General features: G+C 42.9%; 1 protein-coding gene across 3 annotated transcripts in view; it reads left to right on the forward strand.

Moving 5' to 3' along the window:
• Positions 1-20495, forward strand: part of LOC111264697 (sodium- and chloride-dependent glycine transporter 1) — a 40330-nt gene extending 19835 nt beyond the window's left edge. For 2 of the 3 annotated variants that reach the window (XM_022840789.2, XM_022840790.2), the window contains exons 2-10: positions 14872-15076; positions 16181-16312; positions 16584-16746; positions 16992-17138; positions 17278-17649; positions 17848-18424; positions 18610-18777; positions 18969-19064; positions 19310-20495. In XM_022840789.2, coding sequence (XP_022696524.1) covers positions 14872-15076; positions 16181-16312; positions 16584-16746; positions 16992-17138; positions 17278-17649; positions 17848-18424; positions 18610-18777; positions 18969-19064; positions 19310-19492 — 2043 coding nt within the window. In that variant the 3' untranslated portion in view covers positions 19493-20495. The remainder of the gene's footprint in view (positions 1-14871; positions 15077-16180; positions 16313-16583; positions 16747-16991; positions 17139-17277; positions 17650-17847; positions 18425-18609; positions 18778-18968; positions 19065-19309) is intronic. The other variant, XM_022840792.2, reaches the window with a different exon arrangement.
• Positions 20496-20642: the final 147 nt, after the last annotated feature.

The following is a 20642-nucleotide window of genomic DNA, read 5'->3' on the forward strand; positions in this document are numbered from 1 at the left end:
AAATAGCTTTTGAAAAATGATAGTGCAACTGATTGGCTGGCCTATCCCTCAACAGAACCTCTTCAGGTTTTTGCCTTTCCGAGGTATTTTATATCGGTTTATTGTAGTTGAACGCTGGCGGAGCACACTTCACTAGCTGAAGTAAAAGTCTCAGCAGTCGGCATCACTAAGATGACCGAATGCGTTCCCTACGCCACTTTAGATCATGCTTAAAAAACTTCAAATTGGCATTATTAACACAGTAGAACAAGCGCTTTTTATTTCGTTTGCCCAAGTCGTTCCCAAAGTGGAAACACGTCGTGCTAACAAAACCGCTCCATATTTATCTCCTCATCCGCATAGCAACGTCGTACTAGACCTAGGGCACGCCAGGCTTCGGCTTTACGAATGGCAGGACCATTGTTAACCGCTTCGGAGAATCTCATCACACAGGCCAGTATGGTGGTGCTTGTCTCTGAACTGGTAGCCCTAAACAAACAGTAAATGCGTGGTAGACAGCATAGGCGTTATAGAATTTTCCAATGGCATTCCTCTCTATTCTGCCAACCCCAAGATGTCCTTCACTGCGAGTCAAAGCAACAGCACTAGCGTCAGAGCCAGTCTAGGCTTGAAGCACCGACGAGGAAGAAAACATAGAATAACTATAGATGTCACAAGAAAATTTCGCAGCTAAGATTTCGAAGCCCTCTACTCCAGTTGGCCAGCGGGCCGGTCCCGTACCATAGTTCTTGTGGTGGAAATAAACGAGCGCATGCAGAGGAACATCACGATCATAAACATTGCAGGTAAAAACCAACTAAGGGAACGATATAATTTTCTATAGTTTGACTTAATAGGTCCACGTAACGCGCACACTACGGACGCTACTTCTGCTGCGCTGTCGCTGCATATGATCTGGCACCTATAGGAAAGGGACAGGTAGAGCTCAGTGATACCATGTAGCGCCTTTTTATACCCATATCTATGGCACGGGCCCTTATGCCGGGATGTGTGCGTGCGTGTCATAATATACGTGGATGAAGATTATGAAGAACGCAGGGAAGGTGTTGCGTGTGGACTCGTTTGTTATAATTGTAGTTTGCACTTGTGAAACAGGTGTAATCAACGATAGCTGTCATGCGTAGCAGATCTTGTAGAGCAAAGAAGACTCCGTTTACGGTTTTTCTACTACAATTACCACTGCTATTATTAGGAAGTTACTAGCTACATATCCGAAGACGTACAGAAATCCACGGAAGGTCTGTCAGGGCACCACGTGCCGCCGATATCTCACCAGCATACAGACTGCGAGACACCATCGAGGAGGATTATCTACCGTCAAAAAATCGTCAAGAATCATGCAAAAGGACTAGATAGTACGAGCGTGCAGAACAGCAAACGGCCATTCAACAAAACTAGCTATAGCTCGTTCGATACATCGGTGCGTTGAACATTGAACCTTTTCAAGTCTCTCGTCATATAGCGCAGCATGTATATGCATGACACGTATCCGAAAATCATATAGTAGAGGGGATCTTTTTGGGTCGATTTGTGAATTTTAATTAGAGAAGGCCGCAGGCCGAGACTGTTATGAAAATATTTTTTGTTTCCTAATATCTCGAGACGAAGACCGTTAAATACGTAGGGCTAGCTCTGATGACGATAGTGAAATCGTCACATGGTTTGAAATAGATAGGTTCCTACTTCGACACTGCTTTGGCTGATTGGTTTTCTATATTTGAACCATTAATCTTATTGACGGATAAAAATATAGGTGTTTCTCCAACGGTGTTCCGCCTGTTATTGTAGCAATTGCTTGTGTCTCTAATAATAACAAGCGCAAACACTTACGGAGGAGAACGCGTGCTTCGACCAAATGCTTAAAATTACGTCGTTGAAGGCCAGCAATCTCTTCACTATGGCTTCTCCTACGCGGTTTTCATATGAAACCAGCAACACGCTGAGCATTGTTGGACTAGAAGGTATAATACGTCGTTATCGGGTTACGTTGTCTCTGTGGGTCCCCGCAGAAGCAAGATTGTCCGTACTAGTAAACTTTATCTAGAAGGCCCGCTCGACGGCAACTATATTAAAGGACGAAAAATATTAGCTAACTTCTAAACTGACCCCTTGAGAGGCAATTGCATAAAAGCCATACTAATTGTTTTTTAATATTACGTAGATATTTATATATGAATCAAGAACTAGCCCTTCCTTCTTAGTGGCCCAAAGTTCACTCGCAAATAACTTTATAGGAAGACTTCCATAACCCGATTCTGAAAAATTCACATGTATTTTTAACCAACCCAACCATTGTGTAAGTGTTTGCTTTAAAACAAAAATGTATTGTAAGCTTTATTTTTAGCAACAGACACAGATGTACGGCCTGTGCAGATTCTCACTGCCTTTTCTACACCTAAATCATGTCTGATATTTATCTCTACGCACAAATACTTATTTTACAGTGTCAGACAGCTTCTGTTCAGTTGACTTTATGCTATTGCCATTGTAAGTGCAGCAATCTCACTTCCTCATCGTTTTAGAGGTCAAACCGCGCGTGTGGGATGCCTATGTGATATATATCTCCTGTACATCTCGCCGAGTGTCGCGTCGGGCTTGCGCAGCCACCGGAACGCATGCGAAATGTGGGTCTGAGGTTAAAGTCAAATGAACCCAAACAAACGAAAAACACAAAAATGTTAGACGGAAAGCGACAAAGATGAGTGTCTTTATTGCCTTTTGTGGTACGCTTTCGCTGGCTAATAATTAAAGGCGTTCGTTGCTATCTTTGCGTTGGTGCATGGTTCGTGTACAAGTGCCGTAGCTGCACGTCTATGGGCTGCTGTGGGCACAGCCATGCTTGGTATGCCCACTCGGAAAACCAATTGGTCCAGTCCAGTTGACCGCAGTTCACGGCTTGCGATCATTTATGGCTATGGATGTGCTGAGTATAATGATGGTCGTTGTGGTAGCCGCCTAACACAGGTAGGTTGTTGTTCTTTGACAGACGCGGGCATCTCAAGCTATTCGTGAGTTCAGTGTCGCTCTTTACCGAGCATTTCTATATACTTGAACTACCTATTTTTATTATTATTATTATTCAAGAGAACGTCTCTTCTTTACGTTTTTACACGTACATCTCCCGTACCATAACCAGACGTATCGTTTCGACCAGGGGATACAACACCGACTCAATCACTGCGGTTTAATACGAAGAAGTAGGCGAAGCCTGCTGTATTTTTTGCCGCTCGCTGACGCCGAAATACAGTATAAGAGTTCGTCACTGTGGCTGACTGATTGCCTAAATGTAGTATGTCAGAGATTGTTATTCAGTGTCAAGGGTAGCACACCTATATCCTTGAGCCAATGATAGCAGCTAAAAAAGCGCAGTATCGTTTCTGCAAAGCAAAAACAACTGTCTGTTCGAGAGAGACAGGCTTCTTTTCAGACAACCATTACTGTTGTTTGCCATCTCGTTCATCTGCTACACGCAACATCATATCAATCAACATAAGAGCGGTAACTGAACACATACAATGCCTTGATTCCACAAGGAACGACAGAAAGCGGATACATGAGCTGTCTATCTAATTATTATTATTATTATAGATACATTCCAGTTAGCATAGTCTTATTCTCTTCTCGAAATACGCTCTTCTTCAGGTTCCTTATCGCAGATACCTAGCCATTCATTCACTTCGCACTTGCCTGTCTTCTGGCGTTTTTCCTTCTTCTTATTCCGTGTGCGTGCGTGCCGGGGGGGAAGGGGGATGGGGTCAGCACCGATTGCAGTACATATGCGGTTGGGGCGACAGTATTCGCCTCACTGTCGTAATTATCACCACGATCTGGTTAGCTGGCAGATAGTAGTAATACATTATTACTCTCATCTGCCTGCCCTCTAAAACGTCGGTAACGCTTGGAAACCGGCGGAGCCCCACGGGAGATCGACAAAATGATACCGTCGTTTACTTCTGCTATTATCTGCAGCGTATGTGCGTGTTCGTTTGCCCGTACGATGCCGGTGGCAGGCAGTATCCAGAACGCCGCCACTGCCACGAAGGACGACGAATTTCCGAAACGGCAGCTAGAGCGAAATAGAAAATGGGGTCAGACACGAAACACTGGATTCGACGGTGGAGCCATTGGTCTATTGGTTTGATGCCACCCTTCTAGCGAACTACTCACCAACAAAAGAATGGTATACTCATTCTACACGAAACCTCGTAGTTGTCCGTAGAATTAGGCAAAGCAAGAAAACGGCTTTCCTATTCGATGTTACCCGACGCCTGTTTACCATGACGACTATGTCCCTACGGCGAGCTATGAGGGACTGCTGAGCGTATACCGATTGCATTGAATGCTGTCCTGATTAATAGAAATTTAACGGGAGGTATCGTATAGCTGTGTAGCTGCACAATTAATTTCTAACTGTTTTTTGCTTTGAACCGTCGGCATCATAGGGACCAGTTCTCCTCGCTGACCCGTGGCGATTGGTTTTCAAGCCGTCTCATCTGATCTCTTTGGCGAATAAAATCGTGGGTAATTTTGGCTATCGATTCGAATGATGAAAGCAAAACAACGGCAGAATGAACTGATATGGAAGAAGTTTGCCGTTTGTTGTTGCGCCACTGTCAACAACATCAGTAACAAGGATAATCGTGTCTTAATCTTTCGTTGTCTCGACAATCAACTCTTCGATCATGTCAGTCCCTCAGCTGATCGCTACGAGCTGGTTTCTTCACCCTGAGTTACCATATGTCGCCTAAGAATAAGATGGTTAGGGAAAAACGGGAACGTGTCACTTGAACGTTCATTCCAGTTACTTCAGCCAGAGCCGAACAAGTAACTTCTGACCTCGGTGAATTTGGTCTACTGGACACGGATATTGTCAGCGCATAACAAAACTTTATACTCTCTATGGGTGTATAGGGCGAGGTAGATAGTGGACATCTGACGACTTCGCTAAGGTGGACATCGAAATCGAAACAGTGTAAATCCACGAGGTAAAACTTCCATTTGAGGCTGATGGAACTTGAACTAAAAGCGGAGAATAAGTTTAGAGGCACCGGTAAAGTATTCAAAGTACATCGACCTCGAGCAAAGAAACTGCGCGCTCGACGCCTATTTCCGTCAGACCATCAGAACAGTTAGTATTAGGAAAGAAACTCAGAAAAAAAACTTTAAGAAAATGCTGTTAATGTACAGTTAAATGCCTAGAAAGGGAACGTTCCGAAAAAGTTCTCAGAAAAATAATCATCGTAGATATAGCAACTAGAAAAATTACGACGTATTCGAATTTGAAACGTAACTTAACTTCGATTATTGTGTATGCCAATCATTTGATGCCTAATAAAGCCGTCTTTTAACTTACTCCTAATTATTCTTTACAATAATTGAAATCGACTGATGGCCTATCGGATGGAGTTGTTTCTTCCTCCATGTTATAATGTGAAAACGTTTTTCAAGGATAGCTCTGCTCTGCTCAACTCAATTCGATTGACTCCTGCTATTATTTAGGAGATCATATAAGTGAGTGTTATCATCGAATCAACTAGAAATGAGCATAACCACTGAAATTGTTTGAGGGTTTGATGTCTACAAAGTAAATGCAGCTACCGGTAACTCTGAAAAAGGGGTAGAAAAAGTTACCGATATAACGAATATGGCAAAGCTTGTGCCGGTACCGCGTGGGGAAGTGATGTGTTCATCACTCACTGTGACAGAAAGTAAAAACGGAATGAGCCTATTTGCGCAATAGATGCTCAAATCGTGTCGTTTATCAGTCGACGATATACAGGCCGATCCTTCTCTTGCGGTACAGTAAACGACATAAGAATGCGACCCCAAACCTGCTGACAAAAAAAAGCTGGCATTCAGCCAGCGCTCGCTGCACTACATATAAATAAATCATGGGGGCAGGTTACTGTTACATAGATTTAACTTGCCCCGTTCTACGACGCAGTTCGATGTACATAATAGCACATTTTACTAGTGTATAACGCTATCACGACAATTTTTATGGGCCCTCTATTCGACAAATTCTGTTGCCAGAATACCGGGTATAGGCCACCCAATAAAGTAACAGTTTGGCTCGATAGCCGCCATCACGGTCGGCTACTCGTCATCGGCACATTGCTGCTTTGTGACGAGCCAATAATATGTCCGATCTAAGCCAGTTGTGTTTGTCGGGAAATCATTTGTAGTATTTGTAGTTCCGCCGATTTGAGCTTGTATATTAATTATCTACTGATATGTAGAAGTGCGTAATAGACATGGTGTTGTTTTTGCTACTTTATTACAATGTATATAGATACAATCAGGTATGTAATCGATGTTAATGGGTATGGCACTATCTGAACAAGACTAGCTTGGAGTCGTGCAAATAGATTCGGTCAGGAGATCCTGATGCGTTTTCCGTGAAGAGACTCGCCGCTACAGGATGAATAGTTTCATTTACGGCCAGAGATAATAGCCGTAATTATAGTTCGTGATTAGAAAAAATTAAAGATTTCGTCCGAAAACCCAAAAAAATCCAAAATACGGAATTTAACAGTCCCAGTAATAATTAATATTATAATTAACACAAATCAATTCAAAGTAAACATCAGGCACCATCAGATCTACACCAATCAGTTGATGAAATGAAAAACACTTAGAAAAGCACCGTAAAAAGCGGAATGCGTTCATCCACAACTAAATATGCAATTTTGCATTTCGAAGTTATTCTGCGACGTGCCGTGGCTCAAGATATACAACTGTAACGAAACCATACCGATGTGTCACCTATTTTTACATGCTTGCTTCCCTGTGCTATAGAACTCGGTCTCTTAGACGATTACTTCGTCGAGTACAAGAGGGCAGATAGCGAAGGTCAGGACTCGACAGGCGATCATTTGCTGTATCCGTCAAGTATAGGTCACTTACTTTAGGTAGTGATAACAGCACAGCGTTAGCCTGCTGAACGCTGTTAAATTTGCCTTCAGGCCACAATTGATTGGGTCTGCTGATCGCGCTACACGTCTGCTAGAACGTAGTGAAATTAATGAAAAACCTCACATTTCATCGAAAACCAGTCCTTTGCAAAATACTGCATACAAACTTGGCCATGACATGAGATTGTGTCGGCGCCCTTAAATCATGGGAGAAAGATATGGTTTTTTTTTAGAACTCTATCGCTGACCGTTGAAGGCCCTCGTATTAATTGTACGTAACTTCATATAGATAAAACGAGTATTCGGGATCGGATTGACTCAAATGTACGTCTGCTGCTGACCGCATCGGGTCCAGAATAAGGTCGAGGTGGAATGATGCTTGATAAATCATCTGAACGCTTTTATTACATAAGTCTTTTTGTACGCCTATTATGGATGCGTTTATTTGGTGTCTATCGAGCTCCAAAAAGGCACCATGTTACAATAACCTCGTGCTAGTTTTAAGACAAAAGCAGTGTTATTATGCCCGTGGCACCACGCCGTATTCCAGACATGTCGCACATTCAACCTATTCCCTGTCCTATTCGGATATGATAGCACGGACTTTTTATGAGCGCCTGTACACCAAGGGTATCTTATTGTTTTTTTTATTATAGCTGACACGAGACCCGCTGCTAACAGATATCTACCCCCCGGTTTTACTTGCAATACTAGCATGAGGCCAATGCTTTTGAGGTTCGACGGTCTCGAAGACAAGGCCTTCCTGCCGTTCACCGAATCCTGCGTTTCGGTCGTTGCTGATGACGGATAGTAGTCCGAGACGCCGCTAAGACAGCGACGGAAACCCAAACACTGACTGACGACGACGATCCACTTTGCCCCATTTCCCTGCTAATTTGAGTCTCTGCTATAATATCATCCTGAAGATACACTGAGTAAAATGTGACGCGATATACTGCTGCTTTCCTACACCGACTGCCTGCCATAAGAGCCCCCTTTTCGTTTCTCGCAGCAGCAGCACCCTACGCTCCGGTCGAACGTTAAGGCCGCTAGATCCGCACCCAAGGACCTTATCACCGATTTAGGACTTCAGGAAATCAAATCCCCCAAACATCTCACCACAACAAAATGTTGTGTGGCTGCCAAATAATAGCACCGACCTGCTCTTGCAAGGGTCTCTGGTTGCATCTACAACATTAGAAGCACACGACAGAAGAAAACTGGCTTTTCAATTTTGTTTTCGTTATTACAACGTCTCATTATGACTTAGTTAACTTTAATAAAATAAGCAAGTTTCGCCATTTTGTTCTTTTTCCACTGAATACTCCACAATGGAGCAGGAAGCAATCTATTTTTACCATTACCTCTCAAATATGTTTACGAAAAGAATACGAAATTTCCCTAATTTTCTCACTGCTTCTAAAATTTAATGCGAAACACAGAGGTTTTGTTCAAGGAATTAAAACGCGGTAAGGCTTTAAATATTGGTCCAATTTAGCTGTGGCAACACTTTTTCGATGAAGTCTTTCGATAGACGTGAGATTTGATCCGATAACGACCCCGATAATGAAACTGCAACAACTGCAACATACTGTAGCCTTAATTAGCCTCAACCAGATATAGCTTTAGAATGTCTGTTTATAGTTGCTTACCTTTCTACTACGGGTACTGTCTCCGGCACAGTTTCGAAAAAAGGACACATTTTCGAAAGCGTAACTCTATTCTGATCCCGGAAAGCATCGCATGACGCTTAGCAGCTCGAAACTATCAGTTAATGTCCAGCCGTGTTTAAGTCCCCGAATTACAATTCTAGCTACCCTACCTTCGTAGTTTTTCGTGGTTGTCATGATATCAAACTCGTTAGGCCGATCTGTACATAACATGTCAACCTGACACGAACGTCTTACCAAACGATACTCTGTTTCAAATTGTGATGAAATATAGCAAAGATAAAAAAAAATGGCACAATTCTGCAACGTTAGCTGAGAATAACAGTACAGATCACAAATACACCCCGTTCTTTCATCTCACCGGGTCCTCTCAATTTATTAAACTGAACATAGTATCTCCAAATGAGAGAAACTGACTAACTTGAATAGAGAAAGTTGGATGTTGGTTGCTTTATGTCCAAATTAGCATCCATGACTGCTTAAAGTAACGAACCAAAATCATGGTAAAAGGTAACAGAGGTCTGAAATCCTCCAAAAGAAGAAGCATCTTCTTCTACCGCGACCTGACCTTTAGCCAGGAGGGACTCTGCCGCAAGCGACTTACTTAACGGTGTTTCACGCGAATGATTGTCTGATGGCATGCTTCATGGCTTATTTAACTGAAAGTCAATTCCTTGCACGTGCTGCATGCATGCATTGGTGTAATCTTGACTTGCCTTTAAAAAAGGCGACTTCAGTTTTACTGCTTAACGTATGGTCTTTTTCAATAAAAGGTGCATTTATTCTGTATTTCAACCACTTACTGCGAACAAGTCTCGGGAAGTGCCGCTTCGTTCATAGCACCATCTTATATATTCGGTGCGGAAATGCAATACGGACTCCGTTAACCCGCATTACATTAGTAATACTCTTGAAAATTAAAACTGATATAAAGACCAGAAGCCAATGATTTCTGTGAATGACAAATATCTGAGGTCTCGGACTCGGCCAGAGAAAAATCAGCGCACCTTTCATGCGTAATGTCTGAAAGCCAAATAGTAATGCCCAGTATAAATGTATGTACACGGCTTTTGGTAGCATGTAAAGATGCCGATGTTCTCGTTGGTACTTGTAAGTGGACTTACCTCTACCGTAACCAATTGAATCGTAACTACATTCTCAAAGACCATCCTCAAGTACAGGTTGGCAAACAGTCACTTGTAAAAGCCATTCCGCTAATTCGGTAGCGTTTACTCAAGCTTTTCCAAGGACTCCGATCTACGGGTTGTTCTTTCTGATATGCGATAGCCATAGCTACCCCGAATTCCATTTCCGTCCAACTAGTTTTTCTATCATCCTACTGGGCCATTCTTTTTTTGGGTTCAGCACTGACAGTGGCGCTGTCAGTGGTCAAATCCTCTACTTCTCTGACCTGTAGAGACCCCCTATACCCTGCCGTTTCCCATTTCGTCTTGTCAGACGACGACGGTGCGAGATGAGAAGGGATCGTTTACGCGGCTTTAACACTTATGTAAACGGCTTTTCATCTTTATTGTGACAGTGGCGATGTATTAGTAAAAGCCCTCCAGGTTGAGTGAGTTTACAACTACATTGCGATGGTAACGGTGTGTCTTTTTATTGTGTCTCTTTGCCTTTGACTACCTTCCCCCCCCCCCCCCCCCCCGTGCCTGCCCCCATAGATTTCAAAATTGGAGCGAAGAGCACTGAACCATAATTTTTGTAAATTCTTTTAACCGCATCTTTGTCTATAGTAAGTCCTTTCTAAAATCGTGTACGGTCAGGGTAACCCTGTTGCCTCTCTAACTTACGCCATATTAATGATGCATATCTGTGCAAACGATAAGATCGTGTAAAATGTCTGAATATATCTATAAATAAGTGTGATATGAAGAGAGAGCTGTACCTCAAACTGTGTAAAGTGTCTTATTCTGTGTTTCGCCGAGTCGAGATATTTTGCCTATTTATGTAACGCTGAACACACATTACAAAACTTCATAAATTTTATAAAACGACTTCGGTTTTCCTGGGTTGTGTAACTAATATTTTAACATTTCTTGCATTAGCGATTTCTCCACTAAATAGTTCATACTTGACGTCTCTACCAACTAACGTCCGCAACATCTATTACATCATTTACAGTTGAAGTAGCCCAAGCATGTTTACATGTTGCAGAAAGCTCGATGTGAAAATGATGTACGGTACAATTGGGTTTATAAGCAGATGTCAACGAAAATTGAAGATGGCGGCAATTAGAACAATTGCAGTAGAAACTTAGTGAAATATAGCTTTGCTGGTATTTAGAGACCAAAGACAAAAGCAGCAAAAAAAAAAAATATTGTTGCGGTGATGGTGATTGTTACGCTATACGAATGCCGAAGACACCACACGCCAAAACCGCTATATCCGAATTGCTATGTAACCTTTAATGGTGACGACAAGCTCGTTTCGAAAGAACGGAGCTGGCCATTGTCACACTACGATGGAACACCTATATAGCTGAATAATTAAGGTAGTAATTCTAAATAAAAGCTACAGCCCCCTTTACTTAAAAGTGGAACCGTAGCTTGTTAACTGCTGTAAGGTTGCTAACTGCGAACATTTTCCACAAAAAAAAAACGCTTTTCCTACGCCACCTTCCACGGCACGTTTTCTTGTTTTATGAGCGTCTAAACGAGGTTAATGTCTCTCACATGGCCGCATCATGCCTGTATTGACTCGCCTCATTCCAAGATCGTTGCCAGATGTAAGCCGCCCGGAACACAATTTATCTAGTAGGCACCATGGAATATCAGTTGGGCCATATATCAAAGAAGCGATTCAAAATGTGTACCATCTTCCCAAGAATTAATTTTTCCTCATTTTGTTTTGCGTTTCGATTGTGATACGACTTCGTATTGCTGAACTTCAATTTATATAGTTTATAAGGTCAACAATAGGTTCCTGTTTTTGATATTAATTTTGCTCTGTCCAGTACTCGAACCTCCTGTACTTTTTGGTTGGGTATTCTCACATTTGCATTACTCTGTGAAGCTGTGCGGGATGTCACCCTGTCATGGTTCATTGACTCCGATACGAAACTATGCCTACATACGTATGACCATGGACATTTCGTCATGATCGACTCCATAACGCACACATTCTGCCGTCAAGAACCGCGACGTAACGGGTCGCATGACCCCTTATAGCGGCTTACTGAGGGTGGCCTTCCGTGAACGCAGCCCTCTATCATACACAACAACAACAACAACAACGATAATAGTAACGAAGATAACTCTTGGGCGGACCATTCGTTTGCCCACGAGATCTCGAACGAGTTAGCCTGGATGAATACATTCAATGCAGCGCGTAGGCCGTTCGACATTCCCACCAGAACCGTTACAATGGCGCATATTGTAATAATCGCTGCCTGGTGCATTACTGCTACCTGATCGACCGTATCTAATCTCGAACGGCTATAACACGGTCACAAGCGAACCCCATTTTTGTTGTCAACTAACGGCGTGTACGCAATTTCCCTTGAAATCAGGCCAGCCAATCAGCAAATCTATGAATACACCTTCGCTTTTATTTCTATTTCGTCCCGAGCACAATCAACAAATGCTATTAATTAATGTATTTATATTTATTGACGTGACCTACTAGCAGAGCCTCGATCGCTTATGGGATTTTCCGACTAGGCCGATACGATAGCTAACGTTTCATAGCCTGCTAGGAGATATTATTTGATGATCATCTTTATTCTGGAGCCTTTCATTAGGGCGTGATATATTGATAACAATATAGCGTCGTACGTACTATTTGGAAACGGTCAAACATTTCGCATCAAACATAGTTTATTCTATCAACATCTGGCAACACAAACACGTATTACGGAAGCTAAATGTAACAATCTCAATCGAACCTCGAGCAAGTAGAGCCTAAAAAGGTCCAGCTGTTATAGATTAGCCAAACAAGGTCCGTAACAATTATCATACACTTCAGTCGAGCGCGCATTAGGAGACTGCTAGGCCCAAGTTGCCAGATATTGTCAACAGCTACCCAAAATATATTTCTTTCTAATGGTAGGCTAGCACTACCGTATAGGACTGGTGGAAATAACGTTACAGTAATCATCGGCTGTAGAGAAAATGCGGTGGTGCTACAAAGAAAATAAGTAATTGCAGGTACAAGGCTCTCGGAGACAGTCATTTGGCTATGAATTTAATAGCCTGCTCGTCGCTACTGCTATTGCTATCTGCGGGGGAGGACCAGGGATCTTTCTAACCTTCCCACTGCGATAGCCTACACTAGGACTACATCTTATCGTGTTTTGCTCGAATGATCATTTGTCGAAACAACAAGCTGTAATCTATGTCTAATCTATGCTGCAAAAGTTGCGCGAAAAAAATGCGCGATAAATCAAATCTCCGGAATGGGCCTCGCCGAGGGTCGACGGGATTTCCGTTGTCGTTTCACCCCCACAATAGCAAGTTCGTTGCCAGGCTGTTACTGATGATTTTGGAAATTTGTGTTGGAACCATCTCGGCAATGCGCTTTCCTGCAGAGCAGGAGCGACAGTTGGTTTTATTCCTAGCATTTTGTGGGTGACGCTTAAAAGTAAGCTATCAAAAAGATTCACGCATAATTGATAAACCGAAATCATCAAAGAAACCCAAGATTACAGTTCAGACAATTGAGGTACGTCGTACGAAAAGTTTCCGTTGTTCCCAACTCGCGCGCTCACGCAAGTCCTCCACATCGATGCAGCATAAACTGGCCATTGGCTCGACGCTTGACGTCCCTTCTACCAATTACGAGTTTCTTACCCTTAATATTGTTTATTAAATTACGATTTAATGTTACTATTACTGTTTGCAGCAGCTGGCCTTGACAACGGTTCTGAATATTATTAGGTAGTTATATAATAAACAGTAGGTGGAAGAGACGGCTTTATTGACTACTTGAGCTAAACTTGTTATTATCAACACTATCCAGGAAGTTCATGTAAGTCTGGGCAAGTTCTGAAGAAGAATCGGAACAGAAAATTGCATGTTTAAAATTGTTATTTCAGAGGTTTCTGAACAAACATTGGGTAGGAGTAGAAATAGACGTTATTAAGAAGACACTCACTCTGAGTGAGTGCGCATCAATAACGTTGCTCATTTTTCCTGTCCTTACACGCAGCGCGTGCCTTTGTTTTCCCCTCCCGCCAAGAAACACTTCAACTTACCCTTCTGATGAAAACATGACTCGCTATATACGTAAATACTCGAGCGTGCGTCGTTTATGGCATTGACGTGCATGAATTAGTATCAGGTGCTTACTATTAATAATCGACAAGCGTTACAAGTGGCTACACGGCCTTGCGGAGGCGGCGTTCGATATGACGGTATAATAATATAACAAAGTATCTACCAAAGAGAATATAATGGGAACCAGTTTTCTGTCCGAGCGTCTGAAAAGTAGATTACCAAGCTCCTGAAATCGCACACAAGGGCGAAAACATCCCTAAAACAGCAGAATGCCCCTTTGTTCGACGTTTTTTCACGACCAAGTCGTGTTACTGCCTTTCTATTGCTACAGAGTACAAGCGGGCTTTTTCCCTGCTGTTATTTTTGGCGAAAAAAAAAAATTTTTCATCGTTTGCGAATCAATCCATTGTGGCAAGGACTTCTTTCGAAGGCCTATGTCGAAAGTCGTCCTCCCGCATGTATTCCGAGGTGTCTAATCGTCGACAAAGGAGGCTGATGACGTTGTATGTCGACCGAGCAGACGCCGGTAGCCCCTGTTGGCTTAAACCTTGAGACCGTTGGCAACTAGAACAGGTGTCTTCAGTATACAGAGCTATATCGGTATTGGTAAGCAGCGTAGTCTAGTGTATTGTACCCTGATATAAGCGTAATTACAGTTGCTTGTCAGTCTTTTCTGGTCGATATAACATAAATTTATTCATAGAAGCAAACATTTATTTACTGTGTATCTGTGGACAACGACAGGTTGTGGTTAGTCATTATTACTAAGATTGGGACGATGCGTCAACTATCACGCCCTCTATTGCTGTAGTTAATCTGGTCGAAAGCATCAAGCTAGCCGATTTAGTCTGTCTGAAGCAGTAGCGGCGTCCAGCGACGCTCTTGTAGCTGTTTTTCTGTTGGACATTGCGTTTATCTGCACCATGGCTAGCAGAAATGTACACTTTGGTTGGGCTGGTGCATCTTTGTATGAAGTTTTGATGGCTACCATATAGCTTCACACAATTCCCTTATTCCTATCGTTCCCCTCTTACTTTTCGCTTTGCAAATTTTCAGCAAACGAATAATGCGAGTAGCGCAGCGTTGATGTCGCAAGATGTCGTACCCACAGTCGTCGTCACGCCATCGAAGGACGTTGATGAAAATAAGGAAAGAGGTAACTGGGGCTCGCAGTTCGAGTTTTTACTATCGTGTCTTAGCTATGCTGTCGGTCTTGGCAATATTTGGCGGTTTCCCTATCTTTGTTACCGCAACGGTGGAGGTAAGTGAGAAATTTGAAGAGAACCTTTTTTTTTATTATTAAAAATAGCCTAAATTTGATTTGATTAGAAAAAAAAAGTGGAAGCTTTGTATAAAGATTCTCCTGAATAAATAAAGCAGCTAGTGTAAATACAGTACCTAGAATAAAGTTAAGCATACGGCCTTACGCCGGCACCCACTATAATAGGCTCATAATGATTAGGTCTCTTTTCAAGAAAGCTCGTATTATGTTGAATTTCTAAATCATCTCAGATAGCACAAGCACTTTCGATTTCAGGACTTCATTAACGTACCTACATAATGGCAACAGTTTGTCAGTTTGCCTCGGCTTTGATATTCGAGTTCGCTTTAAAAGGGCTTTGCTCCTACTTCATGATCTGGAGAAAATGCTGCACCTTCAGCTAAAAAACTACCTTATAATACGTGATATAGGAAAAAATGGCACAGAAACACTCGCCCTCTTTGATTTTTTTCGTACTCTGAATAAGTTGAAATCAATGGCATGTTTAAATATGCTACAGTGATCGTACAGAAGATGTCGATTTCGTGATATGTTTGTTCAAAAAAACCCCTGAACGTCTTAATCGGTTACTATTGCTTTGTTGCGTTTCGAAAAGCAGTAGCTAAATAATTGTTGTTGACTACCGAAGTACGATATGTCTGTCGTTCGTCTTTAGTGTTGGCAGGCTGCCGCACTGTGACTGTTGTCAATAATAAGCGACGAGTTAGCGTCAATGAAAACAAAGGACGAAGGTTGAATGAATTGCCCACAGCAGAACGTAAACACGTAGTTAGACGCCTATTGACGAAAAGACACTTGTCCCGCTCCTTGAAGTACGATCCAAGATCATCTGTCAGCTTGACACTGCGGGCAACATTTCCTTATGCAACTCTTTTTACCTCGGTGAAGTTCTATGTATTTAGCGACCTTCGAAGCTGAGACCATGGCGGCTAATGCAGCAGTACCGTAAGAAACTTCCATCATGGCAATCACAATCTCAAACTTAAACGTCTATTATTAGAATGCATTATTTTACTACGTTAAAAGTGGGCTCGTAATGCTTTGAGACGACATAACGTTCAACATCATTTACTATATTTGCAGGCGCGTTTCTGATTCCGTATTTTACGATGTTATCGTTTGTCGGAATCCCGCTATTCTTCATGGAGCTTTCATTCGGTCAATACGCAAGCGAGGGACCGATAACAATTTGGAAAGTCTCGCCACTGTTCCAAGGTATCATTGTTTGCTTGAAAACGACAAAAGAATACAGAAAGATCATACACATGTCATCCAAATGGCAAAATCAAACAGAAGCTAAATGAAAGATGATCGCTTGGAAAGCTAGCTATAAGGCCAGGGCCTGGCCAGATAATTTGTATCTGCGCGAAAAGCATTATGCGAAATGTACTAATTACGTTCCGTGTCGGTAACGATACGTACCCATATTGATGTTATCTGTGACGTATAACTATAATCATTGCTTTTTGGATTCGTTCCTTTCCAGGAATCGGCTACGCGATGTTCCTAATGTCGTCCCTCGTGGGCGTTTACTATAACATGATTTTAGCATGGGCCTTTTTCTACTTATGGAGCTCGATTACTTCAATGTTTAGCGACCTTCCATGGAAAGGCTGTGAAAACGAGTGGAATACTCACATGTGTCAGAAGTAGGTTTTTATTGATAATTTTTAACGATATAGAACAGCAACTAGTAACTTCGTTTGGAGTATCAACATGGTCGCATTCTCACCTGGAAGGCCTTTGCGCCTTATACGTATGGGCTCAGTTTTGCCGTAGAGAGCAGTATAGCAAAATATATTTGTAAAGAGAGGAGGTTTAGATCACTTAGCTTCATTCAATTTCCTGATTTGACATTGTCTTGTGTTTATTTTGCCCAAAACAACTGGTGCAGGTTTGCAAGGACCAATTGTACAGCACATAAAGGAGTTCTGGACGTGAACGGTACCTGTTTCTTCCCACACGAGATCGACAATAAGACGTACGCTGAATATAAAGCACTCAAAGTGTGGAGTAAAACAGCCAGTGACGAATACTTCCAGTAAGTAGAAACTTTTACGTGCACTAATAACAAATTACGGATATGGTAATATTGATCTCTGCTGGAAAAAGAAGTTTGGGACAGAAAGAAGAAGCTGTTCAACCTAAATGAATTCTGTTATGCTTGTTCATTCTCGCAGCAATTACGTTCTGGACCTGACCGAGGGACTGCACGATTTAGGCGGTATTCGCTATGAGTTGGTTGTATGCCTTTTCCTTTGTTGGGCAATCGTCTTCTTCTGTTTGTCACGTGGCGTGAAAACCATGGGCAAGGTAGTGTACTTCACTGCACTCTTCCCATACGTCGTACTCATAATCCTTCTAATTCGGGGACTATCTCTGCCCGGCGCCGACAAGGGCATCATGTTCTACCTAACCCCCGAATGGCACCGGCTTCTCGATGCCCGAGTTTGGGGTGATGCCGCGATGCAGATCTTCTTCTCACTCTCGCCGTGTTGGGGGGGCCTCATCACACTTGCCAGCTATAACAAGTTTCACAACAATTGTCTCAAGTTAGTAGACACTTTCTGGCGCTCATTATTGGTATTGATTTCAACTGCATATCTGGGTCAGTATAAGTTGTTCACTCAACTGAACGAACCCAAGAAAGAGGAAAAAAGTGGCTGGCGCAAAGCTTTCCCATGTAGCTGACCGATCAAAACTTTGGCGCGGATTCATACGATAATAAACTCGGTGTTCCGATGTTACAGGGACACATTCTTCATCTGTATTGGAAACTGTGGAACTTCGTTCTTTGCGGGCTTCGTCATCTTTTCAATCGTCGGCTTCATGGCGCACAACCTTGGTATCGAGGTTAGTGAAGTGGCATCGCAAGGCGCAGGTCTCGCATTCGTCGTCTATCCGGAAGCTGTGGCGCGTCTTCCATTGGCTCCGTTTTGGTCAACCCTATTCTTTTTCATGTTGATGACCCTTGGCATGGGCACACAGTTTACTATTGTCGAAACTGTGGTTACTACAATTGTTGACACATGGCCAGAGCGTCTACGCCATCGAAAACCTCTCGTGCTGTTATGTATCTGCAGTGCGATGTTCGCTTTAGGCAGTGTGATTTGCACGCGAGGTGGTATGTACGTGCTTCAACTGATGGACGACTACGTCGCCAGTTATTCGGCTCTAACGATCGGTCTTACCGAGGTGATTGTCATAGGTTGGGTATACGAGGCCGATCGTTTCCTCGATGACATTAAGGTCATGCTCAAAAAATATCCATTCCCACGTGTTTACTGGAAACTGATCTGGAAATTTGTCGTGCCATCCCTTATTTCGGTGAGTCTGGTGAATGTTATTCGAACAAATTATCATTATCTGATATAACAAGCGCAACTCGTTTATTTTTGTGGATAATAACCCGTGCGTATCTTTCATGCTTGCCCTGAAGTTGATCTGCCAAATATTATGTAACGCTTGCTAATCGTTGCCCAATTACCTTTTCTTTTTGTTCTTGAATGTAGATGATCTTGGGCTTCTCGTTATATCAGATGGAACCCACTAGATACGGTGGATATGTCTACCCTGGATGGGCAACTGCTCTTGGCTGGACCCTTTCTTTAGTGTCGGTTTCAGCCATACCCGGCGTTGCAATCTATAAACTCAGCCGATCTCGAGGAGATTATGCAACCGTAAGTTAAGTTAGTAAGTGACACGTACGCGTTGACCTCTTTTTACTGGTATGCGCGGCGGGATATTCGATGATAGGATCTGCTACGTGAGCATTTTTGACGCTATAATTTGTCATACATGGTATAATCGTAATAGCTTTGCGTAAACTTAGATAACCAATCCTTAAACTTTGCTTATTTCTTATTCGTAGAGACTGAAGGTTCTCATGGAACCTACTGCCGACTGGGGACCAAAACTTCAGGTTCACCGCATAGAGGCTCACAGTCCCAAGCACACTGACTCTCAGGTACGTATTGGGCCCAGTTTTGCAAACAGCAAAGTTACGTCAAAGCTGAAGTGCGTAAGTTTTCGTGTAGATGAACGCTCGGTAACGCACGCTTACATCGAAGCAGCTTACCGTTATGAAACGCACGTCCGAGAAAAGAAGATATCTGGTATAAGCGTTAAGCTCATTTAGTGAATCCCTAAGAGAACACATAAAAGTAGATATATTACGGAGGTAATTTGTCCCTCCTCTTAACGTCTGTACAGGTGCCGTTGGCTTTACCGAACTACAACCCCGATGGCGATCTCGACCTTGAACCCGACTTTCCGGTGTACTACAACAGCGCTAAGGCCAGTGGTCAGAATGCAGGTTCCGATGATGCAGGCGATAGCGGCAGTGAGCACGGCATCTCGTTGAACATCCCGCGCTCCCGTCAGACTGGCTTGTAAATGAGTTCATGAACTACGCAGATGGGTGGACACAGAACACTCTGCGTTGCAGGACTCGTATCATGGCGCGACTTAGCCTTGCCTAACGTGTTGCGATACGAAGCCTGCAGCAGTTGTTCTATCGATTGTCTCTTCGTCTTCGGAGAGTCTTTTAGACAACGTGAGTACGCAGTTGCTGAAGGGGGCGCAAGCAACCGTTCACTGACATGATGATGGTGGTGACGATAACGGAGGTGGGCTCCAATTGAGTCTTCCTGTTTGTGACTAGCACCACAACCCCTCATGCATCGTTGCTGTTGTCATCATGGCCCGCTACGCAAAGCGAAAATCTAGTAACAGGGAGGAACAGAGCAAAGAAGGCTCAGCTGGCGGAAAATGTTGGGATGCCCGAACGGGACAAGTCAATCTGGCTATATAGCCTCCGGTTAGACCTCTGTACAGTATATATATATATATATATACACATATGTGTATATATATATATATGTACATAAGGGAAAGAGGTCACCCGAAAACCGCCGCCGCCGCAGCAGTCGGAGCCCAAAAAGCCCCTAAACCCAAACGACCCCGCGGCCAGGAACATCTAGCTGATTGATACTACTCATTGGAACTTCAATAGCAGGCCGCAGCAATAAACGCAGCAACGGTAGCCTAGGCTAAGTGCTGGCATTTGCATGAGACAAGTTGAGGCAGTAAAAGCAAGACCCCAAAGAACTAAAAAGCAATTGTTGGGATCGGAATTAGCAATAGCTAATTCGTAACTTGTCGATGGGCAACTAAAATGCGCGCGGATCGCTAGCGGAGAAGAAGCGCGTCATCTCACCTATCCCATCGTAATCTAGCAGAGCTCACAATCATCGCAGCGTTCTGTTGTTATTATCAAAACAATTACAATCAACTACTACCTAACTAGGATTATATGCATTTGTCATCCATACATCACAGCACCATGCTATTCAACTTGTGGACAAAAAATAAATAAAGCTAATCAATCAGCACAACAGCAATCCTATCCCAATAAGGCAAAAATTAAAAACATAATATAAGCAACATCGATCACCCTAACATCAACTAGATATCATCTGCTAACGACAACAGGACATCGTTTACGGCCGAATTCGCACACGTTACACGGAATTAGGCCAACAAT

This window comes from Varroa jacobsoni, unplaced genomic scaffold (assembly GCF_002532875.2).
Source record: "Varroa jacobsoni isolate VJ856 unplaced genomic scaffold, vjacob_1.0 scaffold_887, whole genome shotgun sequence".
Taxonomy (NCBI): domain Eukaryota; kingdom Metazoa; phylum Arthropoda; class Arachnida; order Mesostigmata; family Varroidae; genus Varroa; species Varroa jacobsoni.